General features: G+C 29.6%; 2 protein-coding genes across 2 annotated transcripts; one reads left to right on the plus strand and one right to left on the minus strand.

Moving 5' to 3' along the window:
- The first annotated feature begins 13,883 nt into the window (after window positions 1-13,883).
- Window positions 13,884-15,226, plus strand: LOC133672739 (pyridoxal 5'-phosphate synthase-like subunit PDX1.2). Its single transcript, XM_062093258.1, has one exon. The coding sequence runs from the start codon at window positions 14,103-14,105 to the stop codon at window positions 15,018-15,020; it is 918 nt and encodes a 305-aa protein (XP_061949242.1). The 5' UTR covers window positions 13,884-14,102; the 3' UTR covers window positions 15,021-15,226.
- A 1,141-nt stretch (window positions 15,227-16,367) lies between these two features.
- On the minus strand, window positions 16,368-18,756 carry LOC133672732 (mitochondrial arginine transporter BAC2). The gene is made up of 2 exons (XM_062093245.1): window positions 17,966-18,756; window positions 16,368-17,163 (listed from the first exon to the last, which is right to left on the minus strand). The coding sequence occupies exons 1-2, from the start codon at window positions 18,197-18,199 to the stop codon at window positions 16,465-16,467; spliced, it is 933 nt and encodes a 310-aa protein (XP_061949229.1). The 5' UTR covers window positions 18,200-18,756; the 3' UTR covers window positions 16,368-16,464.
- Window positions 18,757-20,012: the final 1,256 nt, after the last annotated feature.

The following is a 20,012-nucleotide window of genomic DNA, read 5'->3' on the forward strand; positions in this document are numbered from 1 at the left end:
TTACAACAACTACATAAACTATGTAGAAAAAAATAAAATTAATTATATTTAACTTAGGAGTAAAAAAGAAGATTTTAAGAAGCAAGGGAATATTATTTTACAAAATGTGAATTTTTTATAAAAATTGAAGCTTTTATTATATATATTTCTTCTTTTGTTTGCTTAACATGGATCTTATTTTATCTACCTTATTATTTAAATATATATTTGGTAACACAGAATATATGCTTTTATAGAAGCATATTTAAAGTTTTGAAATAATACATATGGATATAAATTATAAGGTATGAAATATAATATGGTTTTTTCAAATCAAAAGGTTAAGAAACAATTATGTAAACCATAGAAAAAAAATATAAAGTGTAGTATAGTTATCCTATATTTAAAACTTAAAAATCAATTCATAAAGATGTAAGTTATATATAGTTACCCCACATCGAAAAATTAAGAAACAATCTATGTGAATGCTAGCTATAAAAAAATATGAGGCATGAAATATAATATAGTTATATTCCACGTTGAAAATTTAAGAAACAGTCCAAGTGGATATGGACTATAAAAAAATATAAGGCTAAGTATTCATAAATTAATTTTATATTTTTTAGATTTATTAAAAGAAAATTTAAAAAGAAAGTAAAGTCTCACCCGAGTTACACCAAGTCACAAAAGTTTTGAGTTGACCCGACAGGTCATCCAAGTTTGACCAAACCAATCGCACCTTTGTGTTTTTATGGTTTGAGACTCGACCAAGGCCTTTAGTTGTTTAGGTCCTGGATTAACTTGTCAACTAGGATGAATATCATAATTGTGGTTTTTATCTTTTAAGGGTCTGTTTGAGATTGTGGTACCGGTGACGGTCCAAAGTGTTTTTCACTTAGAAATGCATCAAAATAAAATTTTTTTATTTTTAAAAATTTATTTTAAATAAATAATATAAAATTTTTAAACTACAATTTAAACCGTATTTCCAAACACACCTTTAAATATGCTTTAAAAAACACTTTGAAACCAAACATTGTTTAACGCCTCAAGCAATCTCAATCTCATGTATAGATATATAATCTACATCATTTTATATATAGTCAACGAGAAATACATCTATCTATAACAACCTATAACCAAATTAAAGAAAACTAACATATGGCACGTTTAGATTAAATAAATTGAGAAAGAATTGACATACATGGGTTGCATATGCAATTTGTTGGGCATGTTAATGTCCAAGTGATGGAATGAAGATACTAAACACATTTTTTAAACGTGAAGGGTAATACTAATATAGATGTTGTTTGGAATTGCGTTTTAAATGAAGTTTTTAAAAGGTTTGATATTTAAAAAAAAAATTTATTTTTTTATGTTTCTAGATTTTTTTAATGTGTTAGTGTTAAAAATAATTTTTTTAAAATAAAATAAAAAAATATTATTTTGATACATTTTCAAGTAAAAAACACTTTGAAAAGCAACCATTACCACACTCTCAAACACCTTCTAAATAGAAAAGAGGCTTACTTGAAATCTAGTAATAAAAGGATATATAATAGTGTTTGGTTATTGTCTTAGGATAAAAATGATGAAGATAATGAAGATTAGAGTTGTTTGAAAAAAATAAAAAATTAATTAAACCGAGAAAAAAAAACTAACCAGAAAAATTAAATTGAGAAAGAAAAACAAATCAACCAATTAAAAAACCAAAAAAAAATCAAATCTGATTCGATTTCGGTTATAAAAGTTTAAAACTGATTGAACTAAACCAAACTATATCGATTCAGTTTAAACTGTCTGTTTGGGATTGTGGTAGCGGTTACGGTTGAAAGTGCCTTTTGCTTTAAAATGCGTAAAAATAATAATTTTTTAGTTTTTTAAAATTATTTTTAAATTCAACATATCATAACAATATAAAAATATAAAAAATTAAATTTTAATAAAAAAATTAAAAATTTAAGGTAACGCAGTTCGGAAAGATGTTATAAACCAAACACAGATATAAAAAGCTTATTTTTATCTGAAACCCTATTCCGCTAATTTCCTTTCTTCCTGTAGCCACTCTCCCTCTCTGTCTCTATAATCTTATACGCTAAAGCCCCAAAAACAAGCCTCGCTCCCTCTCCACTCTTCTTGGAGATGCTATTTCAAATAGGCAAATTGATAAAATACTATTTTGAATAATATAAATATAGTTTTTTTATCATGTATATTCCAATGGAAAAAAAGCCATTTGAAAAGCCAATTCTATTATAGTGAAATAAATAAGTGTTTTATTTTTTTTAATAATTTTGATGTTACTTTTTTTTACATGGCTAGATTTAATTGGCTTATTCTTTTGTTGGCCTCACTTTGTTAGTTTTGGCTCTTTTGAGAGATATATAAGAATAGCATTTGTGGAAAAGAAAATACATTTTAGCATTTTGTTTGGCTTTTCCCTTGGAGTATAAAAAATAAGCAAAAAAAAGTCAAAATATTACTTTTTTATTTTTGGTTGTCCATTTAACAACTCCATTAGAGATGCTCTCGGACAACCCAGATAAAACAAATCCAAGAGAAAACAATATGATGTCAAAAGCATTCAAACTTGTAGGCTTTATTCTTTTTTCTTTGATTATCCTTACTGTTAACACCAAACTATCCCTTTTACATTTTGCAGGCTTTATCTAAGTGTTTGATTTCTGATTTTTATGTGGTTTTTAATGTTAAAAAAACCAACTTTAACCGAACCGAACCACATTGATTTGAATTATTTTTAGTTTGATTTGGTCATATTTTTAATAAATTATAAATCCTAGTTTAGTTGGATTTTTAAGCTCAAAATAGATTGAACAGATCATTAACACTCCTAGTAAATATAAAATATGTTTAGTTTAAGAGACATAGACACAAATATAAAATTAAATATGTTATGGAATAATTTTAGAGTGAATTTATTGATTTAAAAAATAAAAAATTTAAAAAATAAAAAGTTGACATGTCTAAAAAACAATATATTTTTTAAAAATATATTATAAGAAACTCTCAATTCTGAAATTATTATAACTAAGACATGTAAAGATAAAAATAGTTATTATTATGATTTTAAACCTAATTTGAGGGTTGGTCTGGAACAAGACTCGGGTCACGAGTTAAGAGAGTCAACTTAGATAGACCTGTATTAAAATAAAAATACTTATTATCATAATTTTAAAACTCAACTAGGAATAAAGTCTAGGTCATGGGTTAGGTTGACCTAGGTCAACATAAAAATAATAATTATTATTATATTTTAAAAACCCAACTTGAAGGTTGACACAGGACAAAGCCTGTGAGGGTTAATATAATGATAAAAAGTGATTATTATCATAATTTTAAAATTTGACTCGAAGATTGATTTGGGGCAAGACCCGAGTTATTGGTCGGGAGGATTAACTCGGGTTGACTTGAGTTAATGTATGGGTAAACATGATTACTATCATATTTTAAAATCTTGACTCGAGAGTTGATCCAAAACAAAACCTAGTTCACAACTTGGGTTGAACGTTCACTTAGATCAATATAATGATAAAAATAATTATTATTATAATTAAAAAACTCAACTTGGAGGTTGAAACAGGACAAGGCCTAAGAAAGTCAACATAAAAATAAAAAAGATTATTATTATAATTTAAAAACTCAACTTGGAGGTTGAAATCGAACAAGGCCTGAGAGGGTTAATATAAGGATATAAGTGGTTATTATCATAGTTTTAAAACCCAACTTAGAGATTAATCTAGAGCAAGACTCGAATTACAAGCCGGGAGAGTTAATTCGGGTTGGCTTGAGTTAATAAATGAGTAAAGGTTATTACTATCATATTTTTAAACCTTGACTTGAGAGTTGACCAGGGGTAAGGACTAGGTCACGAGTTAGGAGAGTCAATTCGGCTTGGCCCAAATTTTATTTTAACAAAAAAATCAAAGCGACTTCATTTCAACAAAAACAAATTCCAAAAAATTCAATAGGTTTTTGACTTGTGTTTTATCTCTAGTCGACTCTGGTTTTGACCGGGACAGTTCGGGTCAATCTTTCCTCTATTTTTAAAAATCAGGCCGATCTAGACCTTAAGTCGATCAGGTCTTAAGTCGACCTACTGAGCCGATCCCGATTTTATAACTAGAGTTATTATAAAATTATTAATTTCAACACTCAATATAAACTAAAGAAAAACAAAAATAATATCTAATTTTTTTTTAAAATATGCAAGTTTGACAATAATATATATACTAAGGGCATAATAATTTTTTTTTTATTGTTTACCATAACCAAACAAGATAAAGAGACAATTAATTTATCTTGTACACTACTGCTATACATAATTTTATATTTGTTCTCTTTTTCTCTTTTATTTTTTTATTTTTACTATCTTCGTTTCTTCTGTCCCGAAATAATAATCAAACGCTAAATAATTTTAATTTCATGAAAGATGGATGATTGCATAAACAATAATATTAACAATGTAGAAAAAATAAAATTAATTATATTTAACTTGGAAATTGGAAATAAAAAAAGTTTTTAAGAAGCAAGGGAGTATTATTTTTACAAAATGTAAATTTTGTATATAAACTATAGCCTTTATTATATATCTTTCTTCTTCTATTTGCTTAATATGTTTTTTTATTAAATTATCTAATATATATATATATATATATATATATATATATATATATATATATATATATATATATATATATATATATATATATATATATATATATATGCGCGCGCGTGTATCCTTTTAACGTAATAATGGGTAAGAAGATTGTTACTCATGACCACCAAAACCAACTAATCTCAAATTAATATTTTTAAGGCGTGTTTGGCTCAAGTGGGGTTGCGTTTTTTGAAGGAGACCAAAATTAACGTCACCAACCATCCCACATGGTGGTGGCCCACTAAATGTTTTCATGTGAAATCTTTATTGTTTCAATAGTTTCAGTTTTGAATTTAGTAGACTGGAGGGATATACTAAGAGGTCAACACGTGTAAAGATTACAGTTTAGAACCTGTTTGAGAACGTGAGTGGGCAAATTTTTTGATTTTTTTTATTTAAAATTAATATTTTTTAATTTTTTTGGATCGTTTTGATGCGCTGATATTAAAAATAATTTTTTAAAAATAAAAAACATTATTTTGATGTATTTTTGAATGAAAAACACTTTAAAAAATAACTGAAACCACATTCCCAAACATACTTCTACTTCTCTTGTGATCAGCCCCACGAACTGGATCATGCGATTGCACTCAATTAAATAATCTTGATTTTTAAACATTTTAAGCCAAGATAGTTCAGTCCTTGAACTTGAGACTCTACCTTTAAAGAATTGCTCTGCTTCATTTTCACTTTGATTTTTAATTAAAAAATTAATTAAACCATTTTTTAAAACATATTCAGCACTGTAACAAATTAAAAACTAATTCAAACTATTTACTTTAATTTGATTTTTTTAAGACAAAAACCAGCAAAACTTATGAGATTTTTTTAGCTTTTTATAGCTAAATCCACTTGACTAATTTTCACAATCCAAAAACACAGTAAATTAAAAAATTTAATGTATCAGCTTTTCAAATTCAAACTACATTAATCTTAAATTGAATTTCTTGAGGGAGATTAATAGTGATTGATTTGTGAAGATTTGAAGTGTTGTGATCAGATTGAAAAGGTGAAAAACAAATAGCATGGAGTTGTGTAATTGAGTTTCTTGGAGGGAGATCAAAAAAGAGTAAAATCTAGAAACTAACCCGAGTTAATTTATTAATTGATTTAATTAGAAACTAACTCGAGTCGGACTTTAGATCTTGAGTTTTTCGAATCAACTCACAAAGTTAGGTTAGGTTTAACTACTATTATTTCATGATTTTCCTTTTGTTTGTAAGTAGTTATTTTTATTTATCTTTTATGATTTTTTTTATTTTAATTTTGGAAGTGGGGTGATTGGAATTCTCCATATTTGATACTTTTCTATAATAGCGAGGTGATTAACCAATTCATGTGGTTTTTTTTTGTGGAAGACTTTGTAGATACACAATAAAAGAAAAACAATATTGTTTTATATCAATTTTCATGGTTAGTGAAACAATTATTTATGTTTGTGTGTTTGGTTCTTTAATAATATACACTTTAACCATTTCAAATCAAGATTTATTTATGTTAAGTATAATTAAAATTATTAAATAAATTGTATTGGTGGGGACAATTAATAACATGACAATATGTTTACATTATGCTTAATAATACTTTTCAAAGTATATTTAGACGTTATTTAACTTGATATTATTTTTAGATATTTTTAATATAAATAAAATTTTAATATAAATAAACTTTTAAATCACTTACGCTACATTATTAAATACATACTAAGAGTTAAATGTCATCCCTTTAAATTTTCCTCAACCTCAAGTATGTTTCCAAACAAAATTAAAGAGGTTTAAAAGTGAATAAATTAATTTTTAATTAAAAAAATAGTAATTTTATTGATGATATAAATCAAACAAATACATCACCATCTTTATAGTATACCAATATTAAGAACTAAGAAGAGAATTAAAACTTACTATATTGAAAAAATTGGATGAACCCTTTTAAAATAAAGGTGCATAATGACTTTGCAAGTAGCAAATAATATCTTCATAAACGTTACCAAAAGTGTACTAAGACTATCCAAGGAGGAATGTCAAGAACCATCATAAAGCAATGAGGGAATGAGTTGTACTATCATATGTCCAATTGACAAAAGATTTCTACCATCCAAAAATATCAAAGAGTCTCAATCTCTAACCAACAGGAAAAATGTACCATAACCTACTAAAGGGGCACCAAACTTTTATTCCAAAGGATAAATCATTCGATGTTTAGAAATATAATAGTATTTTTTTAAAAAATAAATTTTACTTAAAAATATATTAAAATAATATTTTTTTAAAAAATTATTTTTGACATTAACACATCAAAACGATTAAAAAGCACAAAAAATTAATTTGAGGCAAATAAAAAATATAATAAAATTTATTTTTTTTAAAAGTGCTTTTGAAACGCGAAAACAAACGGGATCTAAATCTAAAACCATATGTAACCTTAAAACAATTATTTAACTCTAATTGTTTTTTTTTTATGAAATTGTATAATTATAATAAATTTAATTTAATTTTTTCAGTAATAGCCTTTAAATTATGAGATGATAAATGTTTAAAAGAAACATTATATTCACCGCGAGCATACCATACGACTCTTATTCCATAGTAATCAATTCCTTGATGTTAAAAAAAGTTGTTCTTGAAATAAAACATTAATCTCTATTCAAAATTGTGTGATTTACAACATATATTGGATGGATGGAATGACTAATATGAGAAAATACTATTACTGTAAAGACATTTAGGTCATTAACTTGACTGATTATAATAAGCTCAAATAATTTAGTAACATGAATAAAAAAAATAAAATGATGATAAATAAAGCGAATATAAATAACAATGAAAAATGGTAAAAAAAATTTGACCCAAGCTTATCCAAGTTAGCATGTCAAATATAAAACTTAGTCGTGACACCGGGGTAACTCCGCCGAAAGCAAACTAAATAAAATCTTGAAGTTCAATTAGCAAATAACTTAATGTTGAATGATATAATTGACAAAAATTTAAAAAAAAAATCAAGTCAAATTAAGTTAACCAACTAACATCGCAATTATGGACATAAAATTGAGATAACCCTATAGAAAGGAAAGTAAAAAAAAAAACATGAACACCAATTCTCAAACAATCAAATTTCAAAGGATATTAAAATCAATCTATTAAAAAAAATCAAATATTGAAGGATCTTACATGATAATAAAGAAAAATATTAAATATGAACTTGATAACCCCATGTTAAGTAAAATGGAAAAAAAATCAAATATCAATTTTTAGCAAATAAAATATTAAAGAACATAATTTTTTTAAAATATAATCCAATAAAGATCAGAAAAACCCGACTCGAGTCTACCCGGGTTAGTATGTATAATATTTGATTACCAGAACACACCTCAGGCACGGATGCGTGACATGCATGTGTCTGATTTTTTTTTAAATAATATTTATATTTGTTAAATTACCAAATATCACCTAAAAGAAATTGTTTATTACCAAAAACCATAATGAAAAGATGAAAACACCCTTGTATGCAAGCATAAGATTTTTTATTTTATTTTAAGGGTAATTATATCATTTCACTGTGCTGATAAAATTAAAAAGACGTAAAAGCCATTAGACACCATTTTAGAATTTTTTTTTAAGAGTAATTCTGTCATTTCACTATGTAAATGTTTTTCAAAAGATCAATGCACCCCTAATCAATTTGATAATACCAAATGAACCTTGTGAAAAGATCATTTTGCCCTCAGTTTCAAGTTTGTTACTATGAAGGGCAAAACAATCATCATATTGTAGTAATTCATAATGCAATGAGTCTTGGTCCATAGTAGATGACTAAGCCTTCTTACCTTTATATACACATACACTATTTAATTATTTGTGAAACTATAAAAATGGATTAATAATTAACAAATATATTAAGAGAACTAGGGTTTTTCCCAACTATTTCACTATGAAACTCATCTCCTCTAGTTTTTCATTTTTTTTTAAAAAAAACCTCATCTTAGGAGTTATTTATTTATTTATTTAATCCTTTTGTGGCCTAATTTCATGAGATAATATTTTAAATTATAGTAGAAAGACAAAATTAAAAGACAGAGGACCATGATGTAGAAAACGAAGAAAATACATGGTCAATCTAGAAGTTTTTAGAATTTTTATTTTAGCCCAAAAATTCATTTTGTTTATTTTTTAGTTTCTAGATTTGAGAGAAGAGAGAGAAAGTCATAAAAAACTATGGAGAAGAGAAAAAGTTTTTGATTGACCATATTATAGTAATAAAAATAATTGATCTTAGTTTTAATGAGTTTCACTTGATAAGAGGAGTTTGATGATGATTGTTTTTTAAAAATATTTTTGCGTTTCTCAATAAAAAAATAAAGGTACAATAAAATGTATATGTAACTGATGGCACATAAAAATAACTTTTCTAGTTGTTTGGACCAAGACAAGCCAAAATGGTTGGTGTTTCTCTCTCTCTCTCTTCTTTCTTCCTTTTTCCATGTTTTTCTTCCTTACCAAGCTAGGTTATCCCTACCTGACACACACATTTATGCATATTTTTAGTTTCTAGGATCGTTGCCTCTATGTGTTTTTAGTTCCTAATATTGTTCAACATATAGATTCTTAGTGCAAACACCATACTTTTATATACAAACAGGCACTACATTTCTTGTTAATGGTTATTTTGTGACACTGATAACCACCAACTTCTTTACCAATAGTAAAACTCTATTATCTACACACACTCAGGTATTGTAATTATAATAAGGTATGCAAACATGACCAAAATTTATAAATACATTGGTCAACAAGTAAGACAAATAAGATAATTTTCATACATGAACATTAATCACCCAACAATTCCATGAACCACCACCACCACCTAAAAATTCTCAGAACCACCATTAACCATCCAATAATTCAAAGAGCCATCATTAACCACCTAATAATTCCATAAACTAGAAATAACCATACAACATGTCATAAAAGTTCATGGGAGAAAACACACAACTTACAAATATATATTCTATACAATCCATTATATTTTACTTTTTTGTACATTATTTTCTCCTCTTACATTTACTAACCTAAGTATTAGAGTGTCTCTTGTTCATATAAGAGACTTGTTTTACAGGAACCATTTAGGCTATAGTAAAGGCCTATATTTAAGAACAATCATCAGCTAAAGACATAACCATGGAAAGCCAAATTTTTCATCACATCATTAGTGGCGTTGTCTATACAAACTTGAACTAAAAGCTAGATTATTTTCATTTCACTCATTACTAAAAGTTCTTTCAATGACCGCTGAAATTCTAAGACGGGGGAGATTGTTTGATCTCCCTACCATAGAAACTATAGTCGATCTCCATCAACTCTCTTATCAAGTGCAAGTGCTTAACAATGTCTATATAAGAACAACTTTACACTCTTCCTTTTCATCAATTAGAAAAAAAAACAACTTTATTAAATGCACCAGGTGCATAAAGACAACTCTAGTTTCATAAAGAAACAAGACAAAACAACATGTAAAGGAGGCATCATACTTTAACTCTTCAAAGGAGCTACAATGAAAAGCACTCCTCAATAAGCCTTAGCCATATAAAATGGCTATTGCATCAGTCTCTTCTGAATCTTGCTCGCTTGGTTTTCACTGAAAAAGACCCAAGCAAGATATGAGATTAATAATTGTATGAGCTACTAAGAACAAAAATCACTGCCACTAAGTGAGACTTTCCATTATGTCATCGAGTGTTACACACTTATCTCTTCAAAGTCGTGTCTTTGTCAAGGCCAACTTGGATAACTATAATGACCTTTCTAATGTGATCCAAGCAACACTAAAAGATCTGTTAGAGGTTCTAGTTGTTCTAGCTAAAAAATTCAAAAAGGCTTTTAATGGATTTCTTCAAGATACATAGTACAAGGTGAACTTTAAAAAGATATTAAATAATAAAGAATATACCTTGATTAATTTAATTCATGTTTAAGAAAGGCTTGTTGGTGAGCATTTAGACATTACAAAAAAATTGGAATAAAAAAAATTTAAATTTGCCAATTTTGACCTTTCTCTACTTATTTGGTAATAATTGGAGCTAAAAAAAGAATTTAGTGTGATTCCAGTTGCATTGGAAAGTGGACATACATAACTTTTCATTGGCAAATGGAACTCCTTCTAATTCATTAAGAAGAGAGAGAACCACGCGTTTAAAGTTAGGCTTTGATTATACCAATAAATTATAAAGAAGACTTTATTCTTATTTAAATTAGTTGAGCTATTGTTTTATTTATCTTTTAATTATTAGACCTTTTAGAGATATTATAGTCTTTATTTAAATTTGAGGTCATTGGATTATTATTATTTATTAGATTTCCACATCCATAAGGATATCCTATTATATTTAAGATTCTTTCTAGTTTAAATATATTTTTTTTGTAGAGACTTTTTGACGTTAGACTATTAGACTATTTTTAATAAAAAAAAATTATTATTCTTGCTATCTTTTGCGAGATTGAGTGTTTCTCATACTAAGTTTTTAATTGGACTTGCAAACTCTTCAAAGAAGTGATCAACTTTGTCGTGATTTTATACTACTCGTTCGCGTCTTTTTACACGTATAGTGTAAGGGTGATTATTGTGTATAACTTTGATTCTCCAAGATAGGTTTTTATTGGGTCAAGTTGCAAACCATTTAAATATGACTTTAGCATATTTTGGGAGGTGTCTGCATAAGTTGATATCAAAGCTTGTGCTATTATCAGGTTATATCCCTTTAATCTTTAGTTTGTGTTATTTCTTGATTTTTTTTCTTTCTAGTTTAGGCCAAGGTCTTATTTCTTTAAAAAAGTGCGTTCTTTTCTTATTATTTTAAAGTTTACGCCAAAACCCTATAAAAAAAATTAAATTTCATCTAACTTAGTTTCTTAATTTTGCCTAACACATCAAATAAAAATTGTGTTCTTGATCTTCATTTTTTATTTTCTTGATTTCAACCTAGAGTAAAAAAAAAAAAAGAAATCTTGTTTTTAATGAATTGTATGAATAAAAAAAGAAGGGGATGTTCAAGAAAAATTGCAAGAATTGGTTGAATTGATAACTTAGGGCATAACCAAATACAAGCCCTTGAATTTTAGAGTTGACCGAAAGTTTCTTGAATATTTTTTTTTTGATTTTGTTGAATAGATAAGTACCAAGTCTTGGTATTGCCGAATTGAATTCTTATTTTTCTTGGATTATCTTGCCTTGTTTTTATTTAAATTTGGGTAGTATAAATCTTTCTTGCTTTATTTTAATTGTTTTCTTGAAACTCTTGAAGTTGAATCTTGACTTCTTGAATTAGTTAGCTTTCTTTGAATCTTTAACATAAAATCTATTGCTTTTATTTCATGTCTTGTCTTTGTCATTATATTTCACACAAATTTACATTGCTATTTGTACATTTATTCTCAAGTTTCATATATATTCTTGATTCTTGAGTCTTTATTATTATAAAGTCATTAAATTTTTTTTATTAATTATTTGATAAGTTTCTAGGTTACCTTTGAGAATCTAAGTAAGGGAATAATGATGTATAAGATAATGATATTATTAGAGTGAAAAGCCCGATTGAATTGTGTGAAATACGAGTGAAGTGACATTAAATCAAATGTAACATATGAGGGGATGTGTAAGGAAGTTTTTATTTGCTCCTAACCTTTATTGCAAGTCTTCATACTGTCATTAAAAAATGTGACATAATCAAAGGTGAAAAATCTTATAGAAAAACAAGATAGATTCGGTAATGATAGAGGCTTTTATAAGATAAATGAATAAATTAAGTATTTGGATGATTAGTAGACATTGTTCCTAGTCGTAAGGGAAACAAAGGTTAAAAGATCTATTAGATGAACATTTGCTCCTTCAAATGAAAGTGTGACACAATCCTTTCATTTGTGCATACACTCATATTTCATTTTGAATTCACATAATGAAATGACCATTTTCCTTTCTAAAACAAAACCAAATAACTTGGTTTGAGGAGTAATATGATTTTTTTCACGGGATTAATTTGTCATTACCAAATTGACCAGGGCATCTAATTATCTCACATTTTCACTACATAGTAAAATTAGTAAATAACCCTTATAAGCAAAATTCATTTAACTTGCCTCTGAGGGCCTCTTTTAGAATTTCATTTTAATTTGAAAAATAAAATAACTAAATTACCCTTAAAAATAAATTGTATACCCACTATCTTTTTGAACTTTTGAATAAAAGTAATAATATTTTTTTCATATCTTCAATATCTGTAATGAAAATCTCCAAGATAAAATCTCCATGTCTTCATTGAATTCTCCATGTTTTTAAATGTATCTCTACGTCTCTAAAACAATTCTCCAATATCTCTAAATAAAAAAAATATTCATGGCGAGATCTCCATTAAAATCTCTGTCTCCATACAACATCTTTTTATACAATGCTTTAATATTACTTACATGCTCACAAAGTATCATCACCCAATAATTTTAGGAACCATAAATAACCATCCAACAATTTCAAAAACCACAAACAACCATACAATAAGTCATTTATGTTCATAGGCTAACAGACAACATATAAATACACACTTCCTACCATCTCATTATATTTTCCTTTCCTTTATATTATTTTCTTCTTTTATATTTATTAACTTAAGTATCATAGTGTCTCATTTTCTCATCGAAACTTGTTTTGCAAGAACCACTCACCTCAAAGATAAAAATCTATATTCAAGAATAGCCATTGATCAAGGACACAACCATGAAAAACTCAATTCTTGTCTAAAGTTTTTCATGGCTACATCAATAATATTGACATGCTCTTCTACATAGCTTAGAATTATAATAGTAAAGTAAATAAAATCTTTTCATTTCTAAATTAAAAAAATATAATATTTTAAAATGTCTTTATAATATTAATATGTTTTTTTATTATGTTCAAAATTAATTTGAAATTTTACCTATGACATAACACCAATAATAATAGTAATAATAATAATAAATAATGCAAACATGATAATCTATAAGGGTATTTAAGATGGTGGTAAAACTTGTTTTTTTAAATATTTTTTATTTAAAAATATATTAAATAATATTTTTTTATTTTTAAATTTTATTTTTAATATAAACACATAAAAATTATCTGAAAATATAAAAAAATTTAATTAAAAAAATAAAAAAATTATAAAATTGCAGGTAGACGGCAGTACCAAACACCCTTTGAATTCAATGAAATCGGAAAAAACAAAGAAGAGAGAGAGAGTGGAATCGAACTTTCCACACTTTTAATTTTCCACCGACTAATCCGACCAGGAAACCCAATTGAAGCTTCCAGAGCATTTCCTCTTCCTATATCAAGACCATCATAACTATCTTTGAACTAATCCAACATTTGTTTCCTCAATTGCTTGTAATTTTCTTCTCTCAGGCTATTTCTCAAACAATTAACGATGGCTGACGATGGAGCCGTGACTCTCTACAATAACAGCGCCATTACAGATGCCAAGAAGAACCCTTTTTCCATCAAGGCTGGTTTAGCTCAAATGCTTCGTGGCGGGGCCATTCTCGAGGTCTCCAGCGTACAGCAAGCAAAGATTGCAGAAGAAGCTGGTGCTTGTTCTATCATGGTTTCAGAGCCAGGGCTACGCCAAGGAATTCGGCGAATGCCTGACCCATCTCTTATCAAGGAGATAAAACGGGCGGTTTCGATTCCTCTAATGGCTCGTGCTCGTGTTGGCCATTTTGTTGAGGCACAGATACTGGAAGCTATTGGAGTTGATTATATTGATGAGAGTGAGTTGCTTGCCCTAGCAGATGAGGATAATTTTATTAACAAGCATAACTTTAGGTGCCCATTTATTTGTGGGTGTCGAAATCTGGGTGAAGCGTTAAGGAGAGTGAGAGAAGGCGCGGCGATGATAAGGACACAAGGGGAGATATTAGGCCAAGGTAATGTTGCTGAGACAGTGAAGAATGTGAGAAATGTTATGAAGGAGGTGAGGGTTTTGAACAATATGGATGAGGACGAGGTTTTTGCGTTTGCGAAAAAGATTGCTGCGCCTTATGATCTTGTGGCGCAGATTAAGCAGATGGGAAGGTTGCCTGTTGTGCAGTTTGCTGCAGGAGGTATTGTGACGCCTGCTGATGCGGCACTAATGATGCAATTGGGATGTGATGGGATTTTTGTGGGAAGCGAGGTTTTTAACTCTGCTGATCCGTACAAGAGAGTGAGGGGCATCGTGCAGGCCGTTAGGCATTATAATGATCCTCATGTTTTGGTTGAGAGCAGCTGTGGATTGGAGGATTCAATGGCAGAACTTAATCTTAGCGAGGACAGGATTGAACAGTTTGGTCGTGGTGGAGAGTAGCGGATCCACTTGCTAGTGATGTATCTTGCTTGTATGCTTTGAGGTCTTTTTTTCAAGGTTATCGCTGAGGCATAGTTAATGTTTCTTGTTGTTCTATTTGTTTTGTCATGAAATCAGTATGTTGGATGTTGCATCTCTGTGTGTGAAAATACAAATTTGAATTAGAATAAACTGGTTCATCGGCATACTTATCCTTTTTTTGTGCAGTCCTGCTCTAAGCCTTGCATTCCTGAAAAACTTGAGCATTCATATGATAATTACAGTAGAGAATCAAATCCACATAGCTACTCATTAACAAGCAATCAAACTGTGAGGCCACTTTACTGTAAGATACAACTGATTGAATCCACCTTCACCTTCCTCTGAAGCTTTTGAAATTCATCAAGTAGATACTCTTCTATCTCCATTCTGTTCCCAAGGTTTAGATGTTCTCGATGCCTAAAGAACAACAAATTAAAGCATTGCCCGCGCATTATTATATCTTCTTCAATTTCCTACATCACCTTTCATTCAAGTACAGGCATTCGGCAATAGCTAATGGAGCCATATTGGTTTGTAACCGCTGCTGCATTATGATTAACAAAGAGGATCGATTCTTATTCAAGTTAGTATTTGCCCAAATGCTACATGGAAGAGTCATAGCGGATTGAGAACATACAGATATTGCAGAGGAAGCTGATTCGTGTTGTGTTGTTATTCATCATGGTAAATCTTGCATGCCTGATCCTTCTTCACAATGAAAAGCAATTGAATGATTACAGTTCTCGTAATGTCATTAGTTTGATATTTGCATGTACTAGATAAATCTTGAAGCTAAGATAGTGGGAGTGGTTCTTGTAACTTACATTGATGAGAATGAAAAACTTGTTAAGATCGAGTGCACCCCATTGTATCCAGGAGCCTTTATGTAGTGGTGCTGGCCAGTTTGGTTAACATTGTTGAGACAGTGAGGAATATCACAAGGTCAACAATGAAGAAACTTGAACTAAATTCAAATTGAAAAAGAGAAGATACTACCAACGCCAATGAAGATGGGGCTTTCAGATTTTCACAGAAAGTGAGGCATTCTGTGATCTCGCAGACAATTTTTTCCGGGAAGCTCATGCATGTAGCTGATAAGGCAACTCGTTTTGATCAAGATGTTTATTGAATTGAGAACTTTTGTAGTCCATGTGCACGGTTGTAGTTCAGGCTATCCAGGATTCCAGGTGTAAGTCGGTGGAAATTAGCTGAGCTGGATGATACTGTAAGTGAGGATGATAGACTCTAATGGCTGGTTATTTTAGATGCTTCTGTACAGATACAGAGAAATCAAGCAGATGAAAACAAATTTGTCCTGATGCATCATACGTAATTCTTTGACTGGTTTGTTCTTTTATAAAATTGCCATTGAATAATTACAACAGATACAAGTCAATTACTGCTGACAAAAGATAAATTTTTCCTAGATAGTGTTCTCTGTTTGAATGCTTCCATTGTTGAATAGACACCGCAATGCAATCTCATAAGCGGCAAATACAGCTCCATTGACTACAAAAGCTCTTGCAACGGCAGTCCCCAAACCTCTCCAAAGCACGCAGTAACCTTCTTCTTTAACACTCCTGCGAAAGCAATCCAGGATGCCTTTATACTTAAGTGGGGATGATGATGATGGTGTTTGAGCTTGTAATCTGGTTTTCACAACATCTAATGGATAGCAGCAGAGCCAGCTTGCAACTCCTGCTAGCCCTCCTGCTGTCAGCATGGTTCTTAAGTTTTCTTGACCATTCTTTCTGCAGCCAGGGTGAAACTGCTCTCTCATGTACTCATATGTCCAAAAGTATACACCATGAGCAGGTGCATCTCTGAGGACAGTGATCACAAAACCTCGGTAAATTCCTTTTATACCTTCTGTTTTCAGTATGCTCTTGGCAACACTTACTGGACCTTTATAACTAGCAGCCCCATGGAGATTTGCATGACTTACGTTCTGCAATTGGAGGCGAATTTTTACCAGTTCTACAGGAGAAAGCATAATGCTCTGTATGGCCCCAGTACCAACTCCTCCTAGAACAACACCTTTGTAAGAAGGAGGATCACTAGCTGAAACGGACGAGTCAAATGCTCTCGAGAGGATAGCATAGGTCTGGAAAACCATGGCATTCTGCAAACCGCGAACAACATTGTCAGTGTGCCAGAACGAGCATAGGCAATGCAAAGACAATGATCATCTATTTAACTAGTTGGTCGGGTATGAGTTCTTATAACAATTTTTATTTAGCACCGGAACTGAAAAGTCACAAAGCTTGCTTTGCAAGTTGGAAAACAAAATCAGGAAATAAGATCCATGAGTTATACGAGAGCAAGTATGGAGGAGGTATGATAAGCTACCACCAACATTATCACGTAAGCAGGGCTTGTTATTGGCAGCCAAATTCCTGAGAATGACATTTCTGTTCTTATCTTAAAGTACTAAGAGCATATTCGTTCGTTCACAGGAGTTGCTTTCCAAATCATAATAGTTTGTTTTTTAAAGTATTTTTTAATGAAAACAATATTTTTTTTAAAATCTCACCAAGTTTTTACATTAAACTACCAAAAAATAGAAAAATATTACCAAAAACAAAACAATCTAAGACTACGCTGGTCATCATAAGAGCACCAAAATCTCACCAAGTTTTTTCACCTACCATCAACTTCAATATCCAAATAAAATAAAATAAAAAGCGGAGTCAAAATCTAAACCAAACTCTCTTATCCTTAGGACAAACAAGATTGAAAACATGACATAATCATGATAAGGTGCTAATCCTCCATGCGATCCAATTCCAAGGTATCCCAACAATAAAATATTCAGAAGATTATAACAAAACTGTATTCAAATTATAATTATGCAAACATAAAATAAACGTGGAAAGATAAGACTATAGCCTATACTGTATGCACAGAAAAAGGTTATGCCCTACCTGGAAGGTGACGGATGCGAGGGGTGCACCCATGCCTCTGTAGAGAGCAGCAGGCCCTTCTCCGGCCATAACTCGGCGAAGAATACTGAAGGCGGAGCCAGAATTAGGTTGCTGTAGCCGAATACGTAGAGTATCAAGTGGATAACCAGAAATTATACCAGCAATTCCACCAAATCCACCAGCCACAAACTCCCTACCCCAGCTGCTAGCAAGAAACTCTGGCCAAAAATCCATTAAGATCTCACTCTCATCCCCCAAACAACTCAATATCTTCAGTTATTAACACAAACCCAATTCTTGTTTTTCTTTATCATGCAAAAACACGCACACACTCACAAAACTTGTAGAAATGGATGAACACGAAACTGTAATTGTATTCTCTCTCCCTAGATTTTCTAAGGTGGATATTAAATACATGTGACGGTGTAAGGAAAAGTACCCCAGGTTATTCTTGTTTCTCTTTCTGAAAGAACCACTCACTCACAGATTTACTTTCTCTCCCTCTGTCTACCGAAATCTTGAAAAACAAAATACCAAACAAGAAGATTTTCTCTCAAAGCAATAGAATTCACAGCCTTCTATATCGTGGTATCATCACCTGGCCTGCACTCGTCGACTTAACTCATTTGCCTACTATTTTGGAAGTGGGGAGGAGAAATATAGAGAGGAAAGGAGAAATGAAGGGACAAAGGAGCAGCCCAAGAACCAGAAATGGAGGAGATGCCAAAAATATTGGTTACTCTCTGCCTGTTGCTTTCTTATTCTTTTACACGAGACAAATGCCACCGGTTGCTATTTTGTTGGGTTACGAGTGTAGCTTGAAGGAGGAAACGACCAACGTAAGCACCACTTTCCACACCACCATTAGTATCATGACACGTGGAAAAACTCATGACGTAACATTTCAGTGCTCCGAGCCTTGTGTTTATGATCCATCTTTTGTCTGATTGATATTGATTTGCCCCCAATTGAAGTGGTTATAGGTGGTGATGGTGGGGGTGACTCCAGCAAATAAAGCTCATCCCTAGTCGATGAAATATTAAATGACTGTTTAGGAATCATCAATTTATGGATGTATCTGTTTATTTTTGTATTTTAATACTTTTTATGTTTTAAATTATTGTTTTTAGTGTTTTGTAACCGTTTTTATGTGTTGATGTCAAAAATAAATTTTTAAAAATAAAAAATAAATTATTTAAATATATTTTTAAATAAAAAACACTTTAAAAAATAATCGTTATCACAATATCAAACTAAACATGCTTTATATATATATATATATATATATATATATATTAAAAGTTAATATCACAATCTATTTTATATGTTATTTTTAAAATTAAAAATTATAACCATAACTTTTCTAAACAGATATTAATTCTCATATATTCTATATACTCTACAATGTTTTTGATAAGGTACATACAATAGATATTTCAAAATATGGTTTATTTATAATTTGAGTAGATATTTATGATATCTAATTATAATTTAAAATTGTTATTAAAGACTTCTTCTCAACTTTCTGTTTTCAAAGCATAAAATAAGCATTTAAGAGAATTTATTAATTTTTTAAAATTATATTGGCTTGAGAAGTATGTTTTTAAAATCATTTAAGAATTAATAAGATAAAAAAATAATTTAATAATTAAATACCTTTGCTGTTTAATAAATTTCTTTTACTGATTTTATGATAAAATTGATCAACTTTTTATTAAGAATGTGTTTGATATTGCGGTAGTAATTACTTTTCAAAGTGTTTTTAGTTTGGAAATGTATTATAATAATATATTTTTTTTACATCAGCACATTAAAACAATCTAAAAATACTAAAAAATAATTTGAAATAAAATAAAAATATTTTAAATTTTTTTAAAAAATAGTATTTTTATTGCAAAAACAAAGGAGGTGTAAGACATTAAAAAGCATTTTAATAAGTTTTTTTGGGGAAAAAACCACGAATTGTGGTGAGATACAGTCAAGTAGGAGCATATTATCATGACTCCAATGTTCGTGATAGTCCAAAATCTTGAATAATTTGTGTTGA

This window comes from Populus nigra, chromosome 1, assembly GCF_951802175.1.
Source record: "Populus nigra chromosome 1, ddPopNigr1.1, whole genome shotgun sequence".
NCBI classification, from domain to species: domain Eukaryota; kingdom Viridiplantae; phylum Streptophyta; class Magnoliopsida; order Malpighiales; family Salicaceae; genus Populus; species Populus nigra.

What these genes read in the sequence shown, in the direction of transcription:
- LOC133672739 (XM_062093258.1), top strand. Translation starts at nt 14,103, where the DNA reads ATGGCTGACGATGGAGCCGTGACTCTCTACAATAACAGCGCCATTACA.
- LOC133672732 (XM_062093245.1), bottom strand. Translation starts at nt 18,199, where the DNA reads ATGGATTTTTGGCCAGAGTTTCTTGCTAGCAGCTGGGGTAGGGAGTTT. An exon ending in TCGCATCCGTCACCTTCCAG is followed by an intron (nt 17,164 to 17,965) that starts GTAGGGCATAAC and finishes CGCGGTTTGCAG; the next exon opens with AATGCCATGGTTTTCCAGAC.